At 38.0% G+C, this 16,813-nt stretch overlaps 2 protein-coding genes across 10 annotated transcripts in view; both read right to left on the bottom strand.

The window, feature by feature from the left end:
- The window catches only part of arhgef10la (Rho guanine nucleotide exchange factor (GEF) 10-like a), a 170,483-nt gene extending 158,921 nt beyond the window's left edge, over positions 1–11,562 (bottom strand). For 2 of the 4 annotated variants that reach the window (XM_058373473.1, XM_058373476.1), the window contains exon 1: positions 11,256–11,562. The gene's annotated coding sequence lies outside the window, so the exon portion shown is untranslated. The remainder of the gene's footprint in view (positions 1–11,255) is intronic. The other 2 variants (XM_058373475.1, XM_058373474.1) reach the window with 1 other exon arrangement.
- Positions 11,563–13,351: 1,789 nt separating this feature from the next.
- chd5 (chromodomain helicase DNA binding protein 5) overlaps positions 13,352–16,813 on the bottom strand; it is a 47,996-nt gene continuing 44,534 nt past the window's right edge. For 5 of the 6 annotated variants that reach the window (XM_058373947.1, XM_058373945.1, XM_058373948.1 and 2 more), the window contains exons 39-40: positions 16,558–16,684; positions 13,352–16,007 (exon numbers count right to left, since the gene is read on the bottom strand). In XM_058373947.1, the coding sequence (XP_058229930.1) occupies positions 15,880–16,007; positions 16,558–16,684 (255 nt within the window). In that variant the 3' untranslated portion in view covers positions 13,352–15,879. Of the gene's footprint in view, positions 16,008–16,499; positions 16,685–16,813 lie in introns of all 6 variants that reach the window. The other variant, XM_058373950.1, reaches the window with a different exon arrangement.

Here is a 16,813-nt window from a genome sequence, read left to right as displayed (position 1 = left end):
GTATTTTATTTCCATGCCAGGTTTAATTTGTGAAAAGGTGAGTCAAGCTGTGGTGATCAAGCTCAGATCCTATGCAGGAGAAAAAGCTTTTCGATAACAAATGATACACCTTTCATAAATAGTTTATATGTACATCAGATCGAATGGATGGTTTGAAAACTAATCTCCAAAACTATTAGATATAAAAATGTAAAAGAGTGCTCGTAACTCTTTATTTATTGTTAAAGAATGAGCAGAGTTTAAGATAAAAACTTAGAAACGGAAACCACCTGCTGTGTTGAAAACGTGACTGAAGATAAACTCTTGACTTCATATAGTCAAGACAATGGATTCATTTACATTTCAGATTTAAGACTTTACTTATAAACCTGAGCTCAATATCTACCACTGGAATTAAGGGGACGGCTAAGCTGTTATATTTTAGCGTATAGATAAAATAGCATGTGTTCGTTAAAATCAGATTGCTACAGAAGTCCTAGAGAACATCCAGACACAACAAATCTTTTTTTTTCTTTTTTTTTTTAAAGCAGCCCCCCGAAATCACGATGCTTCCACCACCGTGCTTCACTGTGGTTATGGTTTTCCAGGGATCGTATTTGTTTCGATCAGAGAACGTTGTAACAAAAGCCTTTGTTTCTGCGCTTCCGACCATGGTGCAGTTCATGCTGTTGTTCCTGCTGCTTTTAAGTGCTGCTTCCTCAAACTCTGCCTCGAGTGCCTGCTGTCTTCTCTCATCTTTTCCTTTCCATTAATCTGAGAGTGCATTGTGAAATCTTGCGTGGTCCGGCTGCGACCTTAGCCGCGGTTCTGTGACCTTTCCACCTATTATCGAAACAGTTGTTCTGACAGGGATGTGCGGAAATTTACGAAAGCTCTCTCACCTTCACCAGGATCGCTTCTTTTTTTGTTGCTACTTTGAGAACTTTTTTGTTTCTTTCTTCCCAGCATTTATATCCAGAACTTTTTATGTTAACTACGTGGATATATTTTTTTTTAATATGGCATCCACAAACATGTCCTTATTTATGATTAAGAATACATACTTACTTTGGTTTGTGTTAATAAGTACAAATTGAACTGATGTTTGTGTTTACATTTGAAATATGGAAAGGTTTATTAAATAACAACTACAGAAGTCTTTAAGATGGTCAGATTTGGTTAGGATATCAGAAGAAGAGGTCTGAATCCTTATCTTGACCTTATCTTGAGTAAAGGATACTTTTAATGGATACTGACCACTGCAGACCAGGAACACCCCACAAGAGCTGCAGTTTTGGAGATGCTCTGATCCAGTGGTCTAGCCATCACAATTTGGCCCTTCGTCAAACTCGCTCAAATCCTTACGCTTGTGCATTTTTCCTGCTTCTAACATCAACTTTGAGGACAAAATGTTGACTTGCTGCCTAATATATCCCACCCGCTAACAGGGGCCATGATGAGGAGATCATCAGTGTTACTCACTTCACCTGTCACTGCTCATGTTATGCCTGATCAGTGTGTATACATATATATACTGTATAACCAGATACCTTCATCAAATTCACATCCAAGCTCCTAAACAGTAAGTGTAATTCATTTTTAATAAACATTCTCCAATATTTCATCTCCATATATAGACTTCCATGTACAATACTATCACATTTCCCCATATGGTTGGTATAAATCTCCTCATATTATCACTCGGTGTCTTACCTCCGCCTGGGTTAGGGTTAGATATTCACACGAGGTCTGAATGACAACATCTGCATAAGGAAATGTCTGAGGAAACTCCCTGACAGCATCTGCTTTACATTTTGGTTAACTCACAACTATTTCCTTCGCCGGAACATTCTTGGCAGCGCTGCTTCTTTTCTCACCGTCCCCCGAGAGCTGAGATAATGACTCCTGGGCTTCTGAATGCAGGAGGTTTTACAGGAGTTTCTGCATTCTGCTCCGTTAAATGGAGGAAATTACAGTCTAGGAGTCAAAATCAGGAGGTTTGTATGTTTGTATTTTTTCACACTCCTGCATGTCACAGAGTGTAATTTAGCGGCACGTTGTATACAATTCTCCAGAATGAAAGAAACTGATTGAATATTGATTAAATTGATAGGAAACATGGTAAGCTTTAGGTCAAGTTTATTCTCAATACTATAATCAGCATTCTCTCTCTCTCTCTCTCTCTCTCTCTAACTCCCTATCTCTCTCTAACTCTCTCTCTCTCTCTCCCTGTTTTCCTCTCCCTCTTTCTAGCTCCCTCTCTCTCCATCTCTCTCCCTGTCCTTCCCTCTCTCTGTATCTCTCTAACTCTCTCACTCCCTCTGTCTCTCTCTCTCTATCTCTTTCTCTCTCCCTCTCTCTCTATCTCTCTCCATGTCCTTCTCTCTCTCTCTCTCTCTCTCTCTCTCTCTCTCTCTCTCTCTCCCCCTTCCTTCTCTCTCTCTCACCTTCCTTCTCTCTCTCTCTCTCTCTCTCTCTCTCTCTCTCTCTCTCTCTCTCTCTCTCTCTCTCTCTCCCCCCTTCCTTCTCTCTCTCTCACCTTCCTTCTCTCTCTCTCTCTCTCCCCTTCCTTCTCTCTCCCTGTCCTTCCCTCTCTCTGTATCTCTCTAACTCTCTCACTCCCTCTGTCTCTCTCTCTCTATCTCTTTCTCTCTCCCTGTCCTTCCCTCTCTCTGTATCTCTCTAACTCTCTCACTCCCTCTGTCTCTCTCTCTCTATCTCTTTCTCTCTCCCTCTCTCTCTATCTCTCTCCATGTCCTTCTCTCTCTCTCTCTCTCTCTCTCTCTCTCTCTCTCTCTCTCTCTCTCTCTCTCTCTCTCTCTCCCCCCTTCCTTCTCTCTCTCACCTTCCTTCTCTCTCTCTCTCTCTCTCTCCCCTTCCTTCTCTCTCCATGTCCTTCTCCCTCTCTCTATATCTCTCTCCCTGTCCTTCTCTCTCTTTCTCTCTCTCCCTCCCCTTCCCTCTCTCTCACTCCCTCTGTCTCTCCCTGTCCTTCTCTCTCTTTCTCTCTCTCCCTCCCCTTCTCTCTCTCTCTCTCTCTCTCTCTCTCTCTCTCTCTCCCCCCTTTTTTCTCCCCCCTCCTCTCTCTCTTTCTAGCTCCCTCTCTCTCCATCTCTCTCCCTGTCCTTCCCTCTCTCTGTATCTCTCTCAGTCTCTCACTTCCTCTCTCTCTCTCTCTTTCTCACTCCCTCTCTCTCTCTCTCTCTCTCTCTCTCTCCATGTCCCTCTCCCTCTCTCTCTCTCCCCTTCCTTCTCTCTCTCTCCCCTTCCTTCTCTCTCTCTCTCTCTCTCTCTCCCCTTCCCTCTCTCCATGTCCTTCTCCCTCTCTCTATATCTCTCTCCCTGTCCTTCTCTCTCTTTCTCTCTCTCCCTCCCCTTCCCTCTCTCTGTATCTCTCTCAGTCTCTCACTCCCTCTCTCTCTCTCTCTCTCTCTCTCTCTCTCTCTCTCTTTCTCACTCCTTCTCTCTCTATCTCTCTCCATGTCCTTCTCCCTCTCTCTCTCTCCATGTCCTTCTCCCTCTCTCTATATCTCTCTCCCTGTCCTTCTCTCTCTTTCTCTCTCTCCCTCCCCTTCCCTCTCTCTCACTCCCTCTCTCTCTATCTCTCTCACTCCCTCTGTCTCTCCCTGTCCTTCTCTCTCTTTCTCTCTCTCCCTCCCCTTCTCTCTCTCTCTCTCTCCCCCCTTTTTTCTCCCCCCTCCTCTCTCTCTTTCTAGCTCCCTCTCTCTCCATCTCTCTCCCTGTCCTTCCCTCTCTCTGTATCTCTCTCAGTCTCTCACTCCCTCTCTCTCTCTCTCTCTCCATGTCCTTCTCCCTCTCTCTCTCTCCCCTTCCTTCTCTCTCTCTCCCCTTCCTTCTCTCTCTCTCTCTCTCTCTCCCCTTCCCTCTCTCCATGTCCTTCTCCCTCTCTCTATATCTCTCTCCCTGTCCTTCTCTCTCTTTCTCTCTCTCCCTCCCCTTCCCTCTCTCTGTATCTCTCTCAGTCTCTCACTCCCTCTCTCTCCCCCTCTCTCTCTCTCTCTCTCTCTCTTTCTCACTCCTTCTCTCTCTATCTCTCTCCATGTCCTTCTCCCTCTCTCTCTCTCCCCTTCCTTCTCTCTCTCCCCTCCCTCTCTCTCTCTTTCTCTCTCTCCCTCCCCTTCCCTCTCTCTCTCTCTCCCCCCCCTTTTCCTCTCTCTTTCTAGCTCCCTCTCTCTCCATCTCTCTCCCTGTCCTTCTATCTCTCTCCCTCCCCTCCCCTCTCTCTGTATCTCTCTCTCTGTCTCTCTCCATGTCCTTCTCTCTCTCACTCCCTCCCCTTCCATCTCTCTCTCTCTCACTCCCTCTGTCTTTATCTGTCTCTCCCTCCCCTTCCCTCTCTCTCTCTCCCTCTCTTTCTCGAGAAACTCAGATAATGTGTTTGTTCAGCAGTTTAGCTCAGCCTTATTTACGCCAGTGTCATAAAAGTGCTGTGAAAAAAAAAGGTTTCCCTAAAACCAGAACAAGTCTTTTCTGCAAACAAAATATATTGTTGTTGTGTTTTAATTTCTCGTGACTGCAGTTTGTTGATTTGTTTGCAGTTTGTTGAACCAAACTTACTACATATACTGCAAACTGTTTATTTATCTGTTATTTGTCTTCTTTATTATTTTTTTTTATTTAGTTGTTTGCCTGTTTTCCTTTTTTTATTATTTTTTTGCTTGTTTGTTTATTTATTTATGTCAGCTTCACAATTTAAAATCTTTTTTATTTGGATAAGAAAAGTTTTTCTTTTTCAAACAATGATGCTGTTGATTATTATGATTTAATTTGTTTGTTATACAAATTTATGTCTCCCATTTTATTTGTTTGCTGAGTAGCTTTTGTTTTTCAGTAGGTTTTGTTTTCAAATCTATTACGTTTACCAGCCTCGAGTTTCAAAATAAAAGCCAAACATGTCTCATGTGTTCTGAGTTCATCCCATGATGCACTGGGCCTTTGTGTCTGCTATATACAGATTCAGAACCATGTTTATTTTTTTCTCCAAACGCTACTGAACTTCAGCAGTGCCTCGGATCAGACCACTGCATGCGCGACAACACACAATGACACGATTGTGACAGAAAACTGTGGACTTACAAAAGCATCTTTTCAGCTTTCGTCAGTGAAAATGCTTGACTGTCGATTAGCTCACAGGTCAGAATGTCAGCGCCATGCAGGGGCTCGTGTGCTGTTATCAAGACGTGGATAGATTTACATCAAATTCTTTGAGAGTTTAGAGGTGGATACAATTGTATGTGTGGCATATTCCTGGAGGGAAATAATTAAATCTGACTTTTTAGAGAATAATGATTAGAAAATGTTGACCTGAGCGAGCCCAGTGCTGAAGGGCCGGCTCTTCTGATGCAGAGGAGATCTGTACTAATAAAATATGCCTCAGTAAATAAAAGACTGGGAATGAATCAGACATATAGCTGATGATTTGTGTCTCTCAGGGGAAACACAAGTCAGGCCTGTAATCTGTGGAGAACATTAGCATGTAGTAGCTACAGTACACAGCAGCTTTATGAGGCAGTGGACGGGTTATTGATTGTGTTACGCTGCACAGTAATAGCTTTGTGAGATCTCGGCTTTGCTCTCAGGGGATCTGCGTGGACTTTATGCTAATCATAAAGAGTCACATTCCATTTGCAAAGCAACAACACAGAGGATGGGATGAGGAGCATCGTGTGTACAGCGGAGTGCAAAAGTTTGCACACCCTATGGTTTCGGAGTATGAAAGTTTTTTTGTTTGTTTTTGTTTTCGTGACAAATCATAAAACTGAGAGGTTTAAAAGGCTGTTGAGGAAACAAGATTATTTACTTTTCATGCAGGATAATTGTATATTTGTTACTTTAACAATGAAATACAAATACAGTCTTTCTAAATTCCTCTTCTTCTGTTTTTTCTTCCTATAATTATTATTATTGTTGTTGTTGGTTCATCATTTTGTGATTTATTTTTCTTTTTTTTTATATTGGTATGCAATTCAAAATATAATATAATATAATATAATATAATATAATATAATATAATATAATATAATATAATATAATATAATATAATATAATATAATATAATATAATATAATAAGTATTTGAGGCTTGTAAAACATATCATTAAAACTTTTAGCTTAATTTAACAAATATACAGAAATTTTTATGTACACAAATAACTGTATTTATTGATAATTTAAATAATATATATTTGTGTTTGTAGGATAGGTTGTTTATTTATTTATTTATTTATTTATTTATTTATTTATCTCCATTTTGTTTATTTTGTACTTTTTAATTTAATTGCTATGGACTGATTTAATGTTACCAGAATATATTTTTACTCTATTTTATGTAACAATTCATTAGATTTAAAAAGAAATTTAACTTTATTTTAATCCACAATTTCTTTTATCATTATTATTATTATTATTATTATTATTATTATTATTATTATTATTATTATTATTAACGCTTTTCTACCACATAATGAAAAAAATCATCTATCAATAAACCATTAAACAAGTTTAATGCATTCCTTCAGGTCTGTCAGAGAATCTTGCTGTTCAAATATTCATCAGATTTAAATACAATTTACAAATTTAAAAATAAAATAGAATTAAAAAAAAAGAATTTTGTTGCAGCATAAAAACATCAATCATGAGTTAAATATAATTTAACCTGAAGTTAGAAATATACTAGAAATTAGAAATAGTTAGAAATAACTACTGAGAAACATATTAAAATTTATTATATTATATTATATTATATTATATTATATTATATTATATTATATTATATTATATTATATTATATTATATTATATTATATTATATCGTTTCCTTAGAATTGTGTGGTTTTGATGACATTTATGTAAAATAAATAAATTAATTAATTTTGTAAAAGTATGAACAGTTATCTGTGAATCTGCAGGTCTTGACATCTGTGGAATGTTGACTGTCATGAAACCCGTGTAGGACGTTCAAATGTGGGCTGAATTTATGAACCAACACACACACACACACACACACACACACACACACAGAGTCAGCCTAGCATAAAAAGGTGCTGTTTCAGCGCTGACAGAGACACTACCTAGGACACCTTCCCAGCTCTCAGACACTGAGTCAGCAAGGGACGGTTTGTATTCCACACATTGTTGTTTCTAACAGAGTCTTTAAAGAAATTTAAAGAAATGGTGGCTCAAACAGTTAAGACTCTGATTACTGATTAAAGCCCCAGTACTGACAATCTGCCACTGCTGGGCCCTTAAACAAGTATTTAAATGCACTGATTCTGATTGGTCAGAAGCTAGATCTATTAAAATATTGTTTCTATAGTAACAGCATACCCAGGGACATGCATGGCAGATGAACATATTGTCATGTAAGGAGACGTTTATTTAACTGTTATGGAAGGAGTCTCCAGTTTCAGGGCTTTGTCACAGGCAGAGGTAAAGCTGGAAGTCTTCAGGATAGAGGCGCTTGTCCTATACTTTGTGTCTTATTGAATGTTTATAGCTACTATGAATTCCTATAGCTGCTATGACTGTTTATAGCGGTTATGAATGTTCGTAGCTACTATGAATTCCCATAGTTACTATGACTGTTCATAGCTGTTATGGCTAGTTTAAAGCTGCTATGACTGTTCATAGCTACTATGACTGTTTATAGCTACTGTGTTCATAGCTACTATGACTGTCCATGGCTGTTATGACTGTTTATAACTGCTATCACCATTCATAGGTGCTATGAAAGTTTATAGCTACTATGGCTGTTTATAGCTACTCTGACTGTTCACAGCTGCTATGAGTGTTTATAGCTACTATTACTATTTACAGTTGATTTGACTGTTCATAGCTGCTATGGCTGTTCATAGCTACTATGAATTCCCATAGCTGCTATGACTGTTCATAGCTACTATGAATTCCCATAGCTGATGTGACTGTTTATACCTGCTATGACTGTTTATAACTGCCATGACTGCTCATAGCTGCTATGACTGTTCATAGCTACTATGACTTCCCATAGCTACTATAACTACTTATATCTACTATGACTGTTCATAGCTACTATGACATGTGACGTGATAATATCATGAGTTTTGTCGGATAAATGGATAAAAAATACATCATTTTTCAATCGATTTAAAATTGCTCAATCGATTTGTTGGTAAATTGTTGTGATATACGTAAAAACAAACAACTGTTAAAAATTGTGCTGTTAAAAAAACCCTAAAAAGACCCGCTGTGCTTTATTTAGTATTTCTTAGATTTATAGCAGTTAATGTTCTGCTCTGGATGCAGTGGCCTTTCAGCTCCTACTGTAACACAGAGAACACCTCTCTCAGGCTCTACAGGAGCTCTCACTGTCTATAACGTAAGTAGATAAAACTCTTTCAGAAGAAGCACCTGGAAGAAACACAAAGCCCGGCACAATCAGCTGCTTTTATCATCATCATCCTGACAAAAGAATCGCCTCTGCAAACATGGCTCAAAAGAAGCCATTGATCTCGTCCTCTTGAGTACTCTTCAATATTATTTTGGCAACAAGCTAACACACACAAAGCGTGTACCGTGTGTGTGAGTCTGCATGGAAAGTGTATGTATAGAGTCTGGGGTGGAACTGGATGAAATATTCATAGCGCGCAGTAACAATAACAGTATTGTGTAATTAAATACAGATATACTGTACATTACTGGACAAAAGTCTTAACTACCCTTTTGTTGGGGGAGGGGGGGGTGTTTTTTGTGACTTATGTCCTACATGTATATTGTATACTCCTTATGTATACTTACATGAAGCTCATATGAACACATTCATGCCATGCTATTCTGCATTCATAAGGCCTTACAGCACATTAGGCGAATATATAACTCATAATGCAGTCTTTAACAGTTCATGAATGCTTTATAAACAGTGTCACAGATCTCTTTTCATAAAAAATCATGACGATGATATAATGTCTTCTGAATGCACTAGAATCTAAAGAATGTATTCATTATATATTATTATACATCTGGCCTTTACAATGAAATCTCTATCTATCTATCTATCTATCTATCTATCTATCTATCTATCTATCTATCTATCTATCTATCTATGTTTTTGGCTGTCTTTCTAACTATTTGTCTGTCTGTCTGACTGTATAACTTTCTGTCTTTCTATGTGTTTGTCTGTATGACTGTACACTATCTATCTGTCTGTCTATCTGTCTATCTATCTATCTATCTATCTATCTATCTATCTATCTATCTATCTGTCTGTCTGTCTGTCATTTCAATGCAAGAACCTGTTCTACACATAATCTTCATGTCCGTCTCGTTGCTGAGTGACAGACTCGTCTCTCACTGCCGTGTAAAAATTCTGTCAGAAACATGCAGTGTCTCCATGACAGATTCCTCAGCAAGCGTTCACTAAAACTGAAACTACGGTTGTCATACTCCAAACGTGAAACAGTCGCACAAGTCAGAGCCGATAACGTGTATGAAAGGAGGACAAATACAGCATGAGTCAATCCACATATCAGGAGCTTCTGACTGACTCTGTGTGCTTGTACTTGAAATGACATGAAATCAACACGGAATAGCGAGCGGTGTTTCAACTTTGTGTTAACATGATGTTGAAAAGCCTGCTGGTGGAGCTGTGCCTCACACATGCATGGACTGCTAATGACACAGGGATTTTCAGAAAAGGGAAACAGGCAGAACATTGGGTTTGTTGAAGCCCTGATTCACGGGGACACTGAGGAAACTCGGTGAAAGGGGAAAAGCAGGCAAGCGAGCCAAGATCCAGATTAGGGGGTGGCACAGTGCCCTCATGTACACTGACGCATAAACAATGTGAGGCTGTGATGTTGGAGTGTGGGATGCTAGGAAAAATTCATGGCATGATATCCATACAAGACAATGTTAAAATTTTTGATGTACTGAATGGTGTTAGTGAAAGTGGCAGAATATTGTAGAAATATTTTGCGTCACTGGACAGAATCGCAGGAGGAGCGATAGGATGCTCACGGATGGACGACTCGCATTCCAATTATAAAATATAATCAGTTTAAATGCTGCTATGCGCAAACCTATCTTAAATGTGCAGCAGATCATTGAGCAATAAGTCATACTTCAGGAGAAATGCATCAGCTGTTAGCGCCACCCTCAAGAGAGACAATAACAACATCCAACTTCACACTATATTATGAACACTGGTTTGCCAGATAAGCCAGTCTATGTTAATATATTAATATCTTGAATTAAATCTCTTTTCTTTTCGGTTTCCTGAAGATAATAAAAAAACGCTTCTTATGAATGATAAAATATAAACCTGTGATGGAAAACTTAAAACTGACCATAACACAACACTCACACTGGGGACTCCTTCCCTAAACTTTAAACAAACATCAGACATCTCCATAAACTCATTTTTCTTTATTATCCTATGATCTGTTTACTATTAGTCTTTGATTACACGTATTACAGGTATTTTTTTTAATGAGTAAACATTAATTAATTAAGGTGCTTTTATTAAATTTAAGAAAAACAGTTCAGTACTTTAGGTAGTAATTTGCTTTATTTAGATAATAATAATAATAATAATAATAATAATAATAATAATAATAATAATTTCTCTGGTGTCACTTTTACAGAAATAACATCATTTCTCAGACATAGAGCATAATGTAAAGGTGCCAGGTTTAAATCTCTATAATAAACTTGGAGATCTAAACCAGATCTGTTTTAATCATCACCTGGAAGTTTGATTAATCTTCTAATCCCAAAAACTTTTTACTCCTGGTTTAGTTGCATCATCCGACAGCTCTGGATGTGTTTCACCTGTTTGATGGATCTTAGTTTCATGTCCTGGTTATATTTTGCATTAAATTTGCCAAAAAATAAATTCAAGTGAATTTAAAAATAGCATTGTAATTTTTATCCATTTATAATTACACTAAGTGTAGTGGAAGATTTACATTTCAGCAGTTAAAAAGACAAGTATTTCTCTCTGCAAGTCATTTCTCATACCCAATTATTATTACGATACACAAGTAGATGCACAAGAAGACATTACATGCTTGGATTTTTCCTCCGACAGGTGTGTAGATGTGCAAATCAGAGCTGTTACAAGATACACAAGCTGTCTATGTTTCCATGTTGACATATTCCCACTACTTTTTTTTTGTGTGGTGCCTCGGTCCATTGTTGGAAAGAGAGATAGATTAGTGAGACATAAAGACATAAGAGCCTGTATGTGTGGGAAAGTAGCAGGACAATAAATCAGAGCCCTTACCTTCTTATCTCTGCTCAGTCTTCCAGAGGAAAAGCTTCAGCGCCTCCTGATAGGCAATTCAACCCCGACAAGCTCACATGGACTTCCTGCTCTGAAACCCGGTGCATTTGAAACACATCTCCCTGTGGCTTCCTGGGCCTCCGAAAGGGCTGTTTACTTTCCCACTCCTTCTTCAGGCTGAATGAATGTCAATGCCCCTCCTTTCTCTCTGTCCCCTTTCTCTCTCTTGCCCTCCCTGCATTGTCGTTCACTACTTCCCTCCCTTTCTCTTTTCTCCCTCTAACTGCTGAACACTACAGTATCTGCTTAAAGCCCTACTGAGTGAAAACAGAGGGTTTTCTCCTGCACCAGGACCAATGGCTGAGCTAGAGAGAAACTCAGCATCCAACCAGAGCATAGCCTGGAGGCGGGAACATGAGATGGGGAAAAAGGAATAGGACAAAGAGGGAGAGGGAGAGAGAGAGAGAGAGAGAGAGAGAGAGAGAGAGAGAGACAGCGAGAGAGAAAGAAGGGGGGGGGCATGAGTACAGATCACGCCATCTCTAAGATGTCCTGAGACTAGCTAATTGAGGTCTTCTTGGATTTGATTTACAGAAATATTAAATACAAGCACAATACAAATCCAAAAACAGGAACAAACTTGTATTTGACACAATCAAAGAAGCCAAACGTAGAATAGAAGTTGAATATAAAATGGTTCCAAAATCATTCACAGAGACCTTGGCAGATATTTTGGGTGTTCGCGTCACAAACTGTTTTTATATCATAAATAAAACCCTGTCATTATTATTAATATGCTGATGTTTTCTGTCAGCAGAGAATGTACAGAACATGTATGGAAGGAGTCTCCAGGATCAGTAAGTTTTCCATCATGGGAAAGTCTTCAGAATGGAATGTTCTGGTTTCTAGGCAACAAAAATAAGCTGCATGATTTTCAGCTCCTATGACGTAAATAATAACTTCGAATTCAACGTTAATCATGATTTCAGTGTTTACATGAACTCTGTCACAGCTTGCAAAAAATTACATAGCTTTTCAATCATTTTTTAAACTTCCAGAGAGAAATGTTTAAAGAAAACCATAACTGGTGAAATGCATTAGCAAGGGCTGAAGTGGTGCTAATAATAAAAGTCTGAAATAAACTTATATGGGTTTCTTTATATGAAAGTTTGGTTAGTTTTCTAAAGCTAAATCTATTTTTCTGAGGTAAATATCGACCTTCTTGACAGCTTTGACTTCAGAGTTAATTGTTTGGCCGTGTGCTAGCTAACTAAACTGTTAGCCTAGCTAGCTTCCCTGATTAGCATAGGCATCAATCCTTCCTCCATATTGTTCCTTTCCACTCTAATTATGCTTTATCTTGAAATGTAATCATTAAAATACTTAGACTTTTGTGCAAAGGTGTGAATTTTAGCGTTACCTGAACACATTCACCTTGATGACACGGTTGGTATAATCCACCAATGACATGTTCACAGATGACAGGAAGTTGCATCATGGATAGAAGAATAAGATGTCTCGTTTGTTTTCTTTTTATTTTTTTAATGATATTGGCTTACTTTTCATAAACAAACTATAGATAGAAAGTAAGCGATTGCTATTTTGCTGTCAAGTAAGTTGGTCTATTTTTCTCACGTCATGCTAGTTAAGAACATCTTGCTAGTTTCTATGCTACTGTTACTGTTTTAAGCAACCATTTTTTATGTTTTTGAATAAATAAATCCATGTTTTCTTGGATTCCATTATCATTTTTTAAAACTTTTTAAGGATCTGATTCTTTTAAAATTCATATTTAAATTTCAACCTCATAGTTTTTCAATAAAAAAAATTATAAATAAAATAATAAAAAAATATTTGTCACAAAAACCCAAAACGTAAAATCCAGACCCAAGGGTTTTCTTATTGGAGAGAATTTATTAAAACACATTAAACAAATGCACTCGGTACAAAGTAAAACGATGACAATTCACACTTCTTCATCTGTTCAATTTTCTTAAAACCAAACAGTAACACTGGTTAGATTTAGGCTTTAGATTCGTATAGCTTGGTCCAGGCTGGCTAACAAAATTCCAACGAACCAAAGAAGTGACTGTGCGTGCTGTGTCGTAATCAGCGCAGCGCTTAGCAATGTTTCCATCCAAAGGAGAGAAAAAACGGTGTTTTAAAAGAAAATTGAAAAAAAAAAAACAATATATATAAGTTCTATAAAACCACCATCACTTTTATTTTTCTTTTGTCTACAAACATCAGGAAAAGAGACTAGCTGAAATAAAACACGTTTTACTAGCATTAGCTGAAGACAAAAACAAGTTGGTTTCGTGTTCGGGATTTGTTACGCTGTTTATATTAATATTATTTACGACTCCTTAACCTAGTGTGACATGATTATTTCTATTTTTTATTTTAAAAAAAGCCATATTTTTGGTCACTTGCTAGGTTTTTTTTTTTTTGGATGGAAACACAGCTAAAAGCGCCTTTAACACTTACTTTATCCTTTCCGGTAGCTTTTGAAGCCTAGTGTACAGGAATGAAAAGACGTCTAGTTTTAGACTGAAGCTTTTTTTTTTTTTTTTTTTCTTCAAAATTCATTACATTCATAATAGCTTCAGTTTGATTGCATTTAACCGGAGCTCAATATCTGCACAACGATCAGAGAAACAGAAACGATACGAACGCATGATCGTGTAACTGAAAGGTACATACAATCATCTTGAGGAGCAAAAAGTCGAAGCTGAAGTTTCCGTTATTCGTTACTTATATGGTTACGCACTGCACTGGCTTTTGAGGCTCTCTTTATGTACTCGAGTGGTTTCGTTGAGGTTTTTTGCGCTGTGTGTCGAAGTATGAACACTGAAACTTATTTTTTTCTCCCTTCACACACAAATATTAACACCATTCAAGTACGTAACTACACTGCGTGTTGTGACGAGGCTTTTTTTAGTTACTCGCAGGTAAATGAACCGGAAACGTCTTGTTAGGGAACGAAAAAGCGTCACGCTGCAGCATGAGGACGTCGGGAAAGAAATGAGGTTTGACTTGGGGTATAAATTCCCGGATGAGCTTCACATTCAACGCTTTTAGCAAAACACACTTTAAGATTTCAGATGTAAACACAAAACCATGGCCTACTGACTGCAGACCATTTAAAAAAAAAGAAATAGTAGTGAAGCCATGCAGGTTTTGGCTTTTGGAGAAAACATAACGTATGGTTTAGAATTTTCTGCTTCAACACTGCAACAAGGCAATAAACTTCAGATTAAAAGGAGTTGTGAACATGATAAAAGAAGTAAACATGGTGTATATATATATATATATATATCGCTTCCGGGTGATTTTTTTACGAGGCCGTATTACAGAAGAAAGGTCTACTTTTGTAAGATGTAATGAAATAAAACACTTAATAATCCTTAATAAAATCATAAAATAATGCTATTACAAGAGTGTGTTATTTATCTTCATCAACAGTTCAATTTGTATTTATTAAAAAATGAAACATCATACTTTTTTTTTATCATTTACGGTTGCATTTATGGTTGAAAATGGAGGTAAGTGTAAAAGAAAAGTTCCCAATTTTCTATGATGCATCTTTAGGAACCGATATCACAGTCTGGCTATTTTAGTGTTTAGAGAGAAAAATGAGATTGTTCTTGATTCAAGTAAGATGAAGCGGTTCGAGGGTTTAGCGAGGAATCCAAACTTTTGTGTTGTTCTGTAATACGACCCCAGCTTAATTCAACACGTGATCCTCTTGTACAGTGAATTAAAGAGAAAGAAATCCATTACTGCTATAATACACACTCATAATACTGCAGAACCAGTGTTACCATTGGAGCTGAAATCCTTAAATATGCCAAAAAAGTGCTGCAGCTATTTCAGAGTTAATGGATAAGAAACTCCTTGTTCATGATTTCTGGATCTCCATGGATCCCGATGTTCGTATCATCACGCAAAATTTCACTTCTACGCCGCTGTTAAGCAAAAAACAATAAAACAGGACTGAATGGAACACATTAACAATTCCAGGTTATGGCTGAATAATTCTTATGATGCACTCAGAGACTGTTATAGTGCACATAAAATGGGGGTTATATCCATTTTATATTCCCTTCATCTGCAGAATGCCTTTAACCACTATACAGCGCGATGCAAGCAGCATAATCCAGAACTAGCGTGTGGGTCATATGACCAGCTTCCTTCTTCTTCTTCTTCTTCAGTACACAAGAAGATCCTCTAGATGTCGCACCACATTCGAGCACCAGTAAAAGATTCTAGTGCCACAAGGAAAAAAGATCCAAGAAATGTCTCAAAAATGTCTGAAATGACAGCTTTTTAAGATTTCATAGGAGGAAAAGAGCGTCACGCGCTGTCCTCGGATCTCTCTCTGTCCGCCACGGTAATTCAAAAACAAACAAAAAAACAAAAACAGAAGCAGGAGAATACTGATCAACTCACAAGCGCACACGCGAGAATGCTTCAAGACAAAAAAAGTGCAATTCATAAGATTTGTTTTATCTGTACGGAGAGAGGAATGTTCCGGAATAATGTTCGAATTTTATCTAAGAGAGAGAGAGAGAGAGAGAGAGTGAGAAAGAGAGAGATAGAAGTAATCAAGAATGATTAAGGGCTAGTCTTCGATGCAGATGACGTCCGAGGGTTTGCTGGATTTGAGGTCAGGTGGAGACACGTCTCTCAGAACCTCACTGGACTTCTTGTCCATGTGGCTGCTTGGTGCTGGAGGACCGTTTGAGGACACTAAATAAAAAACAAATCGAGAGTGATGTGATAACACGTTAAGTTTAAAAAATTTTTATTAATCATTTCAGGTCATATGGGTGGCTTGCGTTCGTTTTATTTGCTACTGCAATTCACCTATTAAACAGCAGAGGGCGACAAACCGCACTTGTAAATGGCTAAGTCTTATAAATACAACAATCAAATTCAGATGCCGGACAGATTTACTCAGATTATCCAGATTACCCCACACTAAACCCAGGCCACGCAGGCCTCCGAAATTATCTGATGAGATAAAAAGCTAAGCACTGGATATATGGAGTAAAGATATAAGACATGTATGTCTATTTTTTTTGTAAATTGGTTCACATTTTTAATCCTACGATTACAATTGTCCATAGAACGCTATTCATTGTCACTGAGGAAGCAGAAATAATGGCATTACTCAAAACAGTGTTAAGTGTAAACACCAAAACATGCATAAAACTGGAGATAATTTTATTTGAAACCTACCCTCAAAGATCAGCCTTCCTCTAGCTGTGGTGTTGCTGATGAGTCAGAAGATACTCACCACTAACATACGGCCCCAGGGGCATCTGGCTGTAGTTAACCATGGCGGCTCCAGCAGGACCTCGAAAACCTCCTCCGAAACTGTTACTGTACATTGACGAACAGGCAAAAGATCCCTGTGGAAAAGGCTGAGAGTACACACAAACACACACACAAACACACACACAAACACAAACACAAACACACACACAAACACACAGACACAGAGGGAAAAAATTCAGAACAAAACTCTCTAATGACTCAAAAAAGGTTTGATG

Source organism: Hemibagrus wyckioides, linkage group LG21, assembly GCF_019097595.1.
Source record: "Hemibagrus wyckioides isolate EC202008001 linkage group LG21, SWU_Hwy_1.0, whole genome shotgun sequence".
Lineage (NCBI taxonomy): Eukaryota > Metazoa > Chordata > Actinopteri > Siluriformes > Bagridae > Hemibagrus > Hemibagrus wyckioides.
Note: the sequence above shows the minus strand (reverse complement) of the source record. Positions and strands in the feature narration are given on the sequence as shown.